The 7,873-nt window shown below is 41.5% G+C and overlaps 1 protein-coding gene across 1 annotated transcript; it reads left to right on the top strand.

Moving 5' to 3' along the window:
- Window positions 1-5,936: 5,936 nt before the first annotated feature.
- LOC108992398 (protein DMR6-LIKE OXYGENASE 2-like) lies at window positions 5,937-7,873 on the top strand. The gene is made up of 4 exons (XM_018966958.2): window positions 5,937-6,188; window positions 6,312-6,559; window positions 6,760-7,081; window positions 7,172-7,873. Exons 1-4 carry the CDS (start codon window positions 5,970-5,972, stop codon window positions 7,415-7,417), a joined length of 1,035 nt encoding a protein of 344 aa, XP_018822503.1. The 5' UTR covers window positions 5,937-5,969; the 3' UTR covers window positions 7,418-7,873.

Genomic DNA, 7,873 nt, shown 5'->3' on the forward strand with positions numbered 1-7,873 from the left:
CAACCCGAACAATTTACCTCCCTGTGGGACACCATTGGGAAAGGTAGGCCTACAAGGTTGCATTATTCCTCCCGTAGTGGAGAGTAGGATAAACCTCACGGCTATTCAAAAAACTTACCCTGACCCCAGCTATGACGAAGTGTGGGATTAGCACCAGCCTAACCCACAGTTACCACCCCCACGGTGTCAACGGGAATGGCTTATCATCAAAATGGCTTACCTTCTTGCGGGATATTATGGGAAAGGTAGGCTCAAAGGTTGCTTTATTCCTCCCGCAGCGAGAATGGGTCCAACCCCAAGGCTATCCGAATATTTACCCTGACCCCCACCGGTCCAAAGGAGAGGACCAGTTAAATCGCTATCTAAATTTACCTCTCCGGAGGCGAACGACGACGGTGCAAGAAGGGCAATATTAGCAAGTACCGTTCGACATAGGTTGGGAAGCTCAGGTTTGTAACACTAATTCCATGACGAGAAGGCAAACATAAGGCCACCAATGGCTCCCGATGATAGCTTGAAGAACAAAAATCTAACAAGGAAAATGTGAAAAACTATAGCGACACAAACGAGGTCGATAAGAATGCAAGCCGAAAGGCCACTAACGGTCAGGGTCGTCAATTGTGATCGGGCGCTGGCGGGGTGGATTGTGAGAAATGCCGCGAGGCGAACCCTCACAACCAAGCTCTACCTAGGCTGGCCCATTAAACAAAAAAGAAAAAAAAGGAAGAGAGGAAGGGATACAGTGAGAAACTACAAAAACCATATAGCTGAGTATGATTAACGAAAAAATAATTTTATTGATTATTGAGGACTACAAGAAACAAGTTATATCATAAAGCCGTATAAAACCATGGAACTACAAGGAACAAGATTACATTGTAAAGCTCATATCTTCGACAAAACAAGTTTAAGTGCCTGGTCGTAGACCTAGAGGGTAAAACGACCAGGGCTAACCTAGAAAGACCAAAGGAACACACTGTTCTTGGACCAACATAGAGTGAGATAAGCCCAAATTCTCCAACAACAATGAAGATAGCGCCAAGAATCGAAACATCTCAAAGGTGATTTCTACATTGAGAACTGCTTACCAGACTAAGGTCGTTCACTACTGCAACCAAGCTCGATCGAATCACTATTCCATGCGAAGCAGCAGGTAGAGGTCCCTACCATTACGATGTGTCAATAATGCCCGAGGTTACCGCAAAACTTCAACAGGATGTAATGAGGCAACAAATTGAGTTGTATGGTGATGACATCATCCGAGAAGCCCACAAGATAGCCCATTAGATGTGGAGAATGGCTTCAAAGTCAAGCCCCGTAAGCAAAGGGGCAAGAACGACTGAGACATAATAAGCAAAAGGGCGAGAACGAGAACAAGGGGTCTGGGACCTCCACAGCAGAAGGCTAGCAAGGAGATCTGCCCCGAAAACCCACCCTCAACGAGCGGGTTCATTCCTCGCAGGGCCATCACCAAGACCGCTTGGAATTAGACTCTTCCCAAGAGTGTCACGTCGTCGCAGAGACTCCTCCTGTGAAGGAAAATCCCCCCCTCTCATAGCCTAGAGGTCAGACTAAGGGTTCTGAAGAAGGTAAGTCTTCATTCGCTCCAAAGTTCCACGCGTCATCATGGAACCCATGGACAAAAGATAGCTCATCACGCATGCTTCGGAGGATAACTTAGCAGCCTTCAAGGACCAACATATTCATTTCCAGGGCAGCCTTCGCATCTTTCCTTCGCTACCTTTCCTCCTCTAGGGTCTTCCTCGTCATCGCCACTAACTCGTTAAGATTTTGAACTTGGGCCTTGAGCCATTTGATCGACCGACCATCTATGTCCCGTTGTCGGTGTAGTTCCCAGATATCAACCTGCGACCGCTCCAGCTTGAACTGACATTGGTCAAGGGATTGTTGCAGTGTGTCCCTCGCCTTGCAAGTGAGCAAGGCCTCAATGTGGTGCTGGCCAACCTCCCCCTAGGACTTGACCAAGTCAGTTAGGACTTCTTCAGCCGCCTTCTTTTACTTTCGCTCGGAGGCCATGTGGTCCAAGGCCACCTAAACCAGAGAAGTAAGGTCCCGGTTCTCGTTCCTCAGATCTACTTGGCTATCCACAATGAAGGCCGCCAAATGCTCCAACCCTTGCCACGAAAAGCTAGGTTAAGAGAGAGAGAGAGAAGTGAGAAAGTCTGAGGCATTGACCAACAACTTTTACCCCTACAAATAGCCTCTGAATTCTCCCCTCCGCCTTGTGGAGACAGTCGGCGAGACCATACAACGTGGTCATCTGAAGGTCCACCAGAACTTCTTTGACGGCTTCCACACCCACTTCATTGTCAGGCACATGGGGTGCTGCGATTCCATTGCCTGGAACGTCGGCCTCCTCCACCTCAGCACTGCCAGGGAGAATAGCTTCGGTCGCAGGGGCAGCATCGACTGCAACTCTCTAAGCCAGAGGCACGACGCGAGGAGGATTGGCTAACGGCACCGTGTTTTCAGGCACTCTTGGGGGTGGCAGGATCAAAAGCACCAGGACAAACTGCCCCTCGGGAAGAAAGGGGACATTATCAAAGTCGACAGAAGTGGGCGAGGCCCTACCGGGTCTCTTTCCCCTTCTCTCGACTGGCAGACTCAAGGAACGACTACGAGCAGATGGAATAACTGGGTTCATTGGAATACCTGAATCAGATTGCAGGTTAGCGGTGGGAGCAAAATACTGACGAAGACTGCCCTCCGTGAACAGAGCCTTCGAAGAAACATCGATTGGATGCGCCCTCACCTAGGCCCGAGCAATCTCAAGTCTCAACTTCTCATCAGAGTGCGGTTCAAGGTGGCTGATCGAGTCGCCATCTACAGTACCTCAGTTGGCACGTACATAAAACAGGCGCTTGATGGTATGTCCAGCCGGGTACTCCCATTTGTCACCCGACAAGAAGAAGAATCTACGGGTATACCCCTTCACCACCGTATGCCGCTCCTCTACCTGGGCCAATTTTTTAACCGATTGGAAACTATAGATGTGCCAGCCATTCCGCACTAGGTTATTAATGAAGAATCCTCCATGCGAGAGGAAGGAGCTGAGCGGGCGCTAGATCAAAGAAACTCAACACTTCACGCACTAGTAGGCAAAATGGCAACCTAAGGCCACATGAGAACATGGCAAGGTGCACATTCACTTAGTGCCATAGCCCTCATAATCCACCGCTCCAATGGTAGGGGAAAGCACTATGTGCTCCACTTTCGAGGGGATCCTGTAAGTCACCCTCAACTTCTCCAATTTGGCGGAGGTAACCACCAACCGCCATGCGTATCTGGCAAAGCCGTCTGGGAGAGAGCCACCACGACTTGTGGCAACATGAGCAACGCCATAGAGCCTTGCTTGATCAGCAGAGTAGGAAGATTTCTTTGGAGCCATGAAGGACATGAAGAAATGGTAAAAAACTTCGGAAGGGAAGACAAAAATCGCATTATAATAGGAGAAAGGCAGAATGAATATAATGAGATTCTCAACGTGAGAGAGAATCCTTATATAGGCAGGGTTGACGATCGCCCTCCATTGGCATCATAACTCTGCATATCTCCACGTGTCCCTTCAAGTACTAGAATCCCTCGATTAATGTAATCGTTGCAAAGCATATTTGCTGATACAATGTGCCACGCCGCATTAAAGCAGGTCTAATAGCATATACAAAAAGGAAGGCACGAACTTTGTGGAGAAAAAAACTATTGGCACCTTCCCCTAGACCACGTAATAAATAGCCAGCTCCGGGTGTCAACAAGCTCTCTGATTTCTAGACTCACTTATTTATTTGCTACCTTTCAAAAATATTTATTAACTTTGGCATCGGAGATTACACAGCCCCTAGCCCATCCTCTCAAAATCGTAGTCTTTTCTACCTTTTGCAGGCGCGTTTTCGAAAACCTGAACTATCGGAGCTTAGTCCAAAAGTGTGCGAAACACAATGTCAACACTATGCATTGTGTCTTCAATCATATTTATTATGAGGTACATTTTATGTAATTGTTTTTATCTATCATTTTTTATAGAAAAATAATATTTACAGTTCTGAAATATGCAGTTCTGAAATAATGCTATATATAATCGTAGAATATATAAGTGTTGTGTAATCATTTAAAAAAAAAGATTTATTATTAAAAAAAATTATTTTTTTTATATAAATCTTTTATTTACACTTTTTTAAAATAATTCATTAGGTAACGACAGATATCATTTCTATTATAGATATGATTACTTCAATGACATTACGTGGGGAGGATGATGTCATTCTCATAACCTCATGCCAATTTCATGAAAATGGCGCAGATTGCGCCATTTCATGTGCCTATTCGGTGCCGAAGGGCAAGTACGTCGGTATGAGCATTGCGCGTGCCATACCTAACGCGCCTGACATTCAGAGACAGCTCAGCCTGTGCCTTTCCCTCAGGTTGCCGACTTACTTAACCGGGCGTCGGCTACGCGGACAGCTTGATCCAGGAAATGAATTTCGAGCATTGCCATTGCGTTACTATAAAATTTTTTATAATTTAATTAAAAAATATATTTTTTAAAATTTTTTTCATTTTTTAAAAATTTTCTACATCTTATTTCCTATTCTATTAAAATAATATTTATCTATTCTTTCTTTATTATTTTTTTCTCTCACTTCTATTTACAAATTTAATTATTTAATATTTTTTCTTATATTTTAAACTATTACTTTAATGAATATTTTAAATAAAAATTTAAATTATTTTTAATATTTTTAAAATTATTATTTTTTATACTTTCGTAGTTATTTAAATTATTTTTAAAACCATTATTTAAAACTATAACAAATTTTAGTATAAGAGAAATTGTAGATGATTAAAAGAAAAATTAATTTAATTAAAATGAATAAAATATTGATAAAAATGATTTAAGGGATAAATAGTGGTTCTCTACTATTTATGAGAACTATTATTCATTTCCTAAATTTCTTTCTTAAAATAGGATCTGGATGGAGGGAAGTTTTGAAAGTATTCTCTAAATTTTTTTTCAAATTATAGAAAAACAAAAAAAAAGTTATGAGTAACCAATGGGAATGCTCTTCCATTTTCAAACACGACAATGATACTAAAAATAGTGGTTGTGCCGCTGGCACAATCTTTATAAAAATAATAATTTTTTAAATGGTACCTACTTCGTAAAAAATTATTATTTTTATTATTAAAAAAATTAAATTTTTAATATAATTTTTATATTTATTATTTCTTAAAGAAAAACGTGCGACTGTAAATATCACATCTCTCCAAATATACACAAATAGAATCTTTCGTGTAACAATGTGTATTTTAGTGCTAATGGCACGCTTAACAGGCAATAAATAAGTTCGGCATGATCAACACCAGAATATTATTGCATAATTCAAACCACAAGATTACGTGTTGAGAATTTATTCTGCCAAACTTTAAATATTAAAAAAATCAAACTTTTTTTTTATAAGATTTCGTGTTAAATTTTAATTTTGACTACCTAAATATACGTTTTTTTAAAATTTTCTAATAGATTTTGACTACTATAGATTTTTGGGTAGTTAAAGTGGGTAATTTTCTCTCATTTGGGTCACTTCTAGAGTCTTATTGTATGTGGTATGTGCGTAAGACGTAGTAAGTTAATAGGGATGAAGCTGCTTCAACTTTAAAGGATGGCGTAGTGATCTTTAAGCAAGTCGTATAAATCGATATAGGATTTAAATCTATGCGTTCACATATCTTTTATTTAAATTAATTATACGCTTGCAAAATTAATCGAGACTTTGTCCTCATCAGATCGATCTACAGTGGTGTGCAGATGTCACGCCTTACTACAAGGTCTTGATGTCATATTCCTTACCTAGTGGCTATATTGTGTATATATAGAGAGGAGAAACATCCTAAGCTCCCCAACTCACCAACTGATCACAACCACAGAGTCTGAAGTTTTAGCTTCGCAAAACATGGCTGCCACTAAGCTCTTGCTGACCGACCTTGCTTTAACTGTGAACCATGTTCCTTCAAACTATGTCCGACCCTTCTCCGACCGGCCAAATCTCTCTGACGTACAGATTTCAGAGGGCTCCATTCCTCTCATCGATCTCCAGGACTTAAACGGCCCCAATCACTCTGATATTATCGAACAGATTGGCCAGGCATGCCAACATGACGGTTTCTTTCAGGTGCCCAGGCGATATATTTGCGTGCATGCTCCATTGTTTTGTCATTCAATTCATAAATAAATGTCGTGATGTGTCATGCATAAGCCTTGTTCTTACAATTTGTTACGTGTAACACATTCTCAGGTTAAAAACCATGGGATACCAGAGGCAATAATCAGTAATATCATGCGTATTGCAAGAGAGTTTTTCAGATTACCAGAGAGCGAGAGGTTGAAGAATTACTCAGACGACCCTTCCAAGACCACCAGACTTTCCACTAGTTTCAATGTCAAGACAGAAAAAGTTTCAAACTGGAGGGATTTCTTACGACTCCATTGCTTCCCTCTCGAGGATTATGTGCACGAATGGCCTTCAAACCCTCCATCCTTTAGGTGGGTGAAAGAGTTCCAGTTAATCATATCTGACTCGTACACTTTTTTATATTTAGAAAATTTTCTTTCAATGGAAAAAGCGAGGTCCCTTTACGGGTAGAAATGGCCTTAGAGGTAAAGCCCATCAGAGGAAGTGAAACTCTTAACTCATTTTTATAAATATTAGGATTGCAAGTAATTTTAGTTGCTTTTTGCTACAGGGCGGATGTGGCTGAGTACTGTAGCAGTGTTAGAGGTTTGGTGCTGAGACTCCTCGGGGCCATATCCGAGAGCTTAGGCCTCAAAAGAGACTACATCGAAAAGGTTCTGGGCAAGCAAGCTCAACATATGGCGTTGAATTACTATCCACCCTGTCCGCAGCCAGAGCTTACATATGGATTGCCCGGCCATACTGACCCCAATTTAATCACAATTCTTCTTCAAGATGATGTGCCTGGATTGCAGGTCTTAAGAAATGGCAAGTGGGTTGCCGTCAATCCTATTCCGAATACCTTCATTGTCAACATTGGGGATCAAATGCAGGTAAAATTACACTCCCTCTGTTCTCAACTGTTTGTTATCAGTTTTCCTTTTTACACGAGAAATGTTCTAATAATATTACCATTGTATCAGGTTATTAGCAATGATCGACACAAGAGTGTGCTCCATCGAGCCGTTGTGAACAGCAGCAAGGAGAGAATATCCATTCCAACATTCTACTGTCCATCCCCAGATGCTGTAATAGGACCTGCTAAGGAGCTGATCAACGATGATCAGCCAGCAGTCTATAGAGACTTTACTTATGGGGAGTACTATGAAAAATTTTGGAAGAGAGGGCTTGCATCCGAATGCTGCTTAGACATGTTCAAAGCTGTATAGTGCTCTCAAGCCATTATATTAATTATGATCAACCTACCTAGCTATGTACCTGTTCTGAAGATGTCTTGTACCATTTGGCTCTCTCTTCCTGGACTAAATCATGTGCCATTCAGCTTACACCATGCTACGTGCGTATTCATGTGCGTCATGTAGCACGATAAAGGTGGGTGCGTGCATGTGTCTGGCTGTACATGCCATATCAACTATCAGGCATGTCCTTGCCGACTTTGAAACCATTGAGCACGGACTGTTAGCTGAGCAGAGACAGACAGCTTGAACCAGAGGATCTTTGGCATGATAATTTGTAGGATCAGAGTGAAATCATTTATTTAGTTTTATGACTTAGAATCCCAGCTACGTAAGCAGATGTATGTCGGCATTTCTGGGCTGCAAAATATTGTATTTATTTCTTCTTATGAAGGATATTCTATCGACCGAACTTTTTCAGCAAGTATA

The sequence above is a fragment of the Juglans regia genome, chromosome 2, assembly GCF_001411555.2.
Source record: "Juglans regia cultivar Chandler chromosome 2, Walnut 2.0, whole genome shotgun sequence".
NCBI classification, from domain to species: domain Eukaryota; kingdom Viridiplantae; phylum Streptophyta; class Magnoliopsida; order Fagales; family Juglandaceae; genus Juglans; species Juglans regia.

What these genes read in the sequence shown, in the direction of transcription:
- LOC108992398 (XM_018966958.2), top strand. Translation starts at nt 5,970, where the DNA reads ATGGCTGCCACTAAGCTCTTGCTGACCGACCTTGCTTTAACTGTGAAC. An exon ending in AACATGACGGTTTCTTTCAG is followed by an intron (nt 6,189 to 6,311) that starts GTGCCCAGGCGA and finishes ACACATTCTCAG; the next exon opens with GTTAAAAACCATGGGATACC. An exon ending in TCAAACCCTCCATCCTTTAG is followed by an intron (nt 6,560 to 6,759) that starts GTGGGTGAAAGA and finishes TTTTTGCTACAG; the next exon opens with GGCGGATGTGGCTGAGTACT.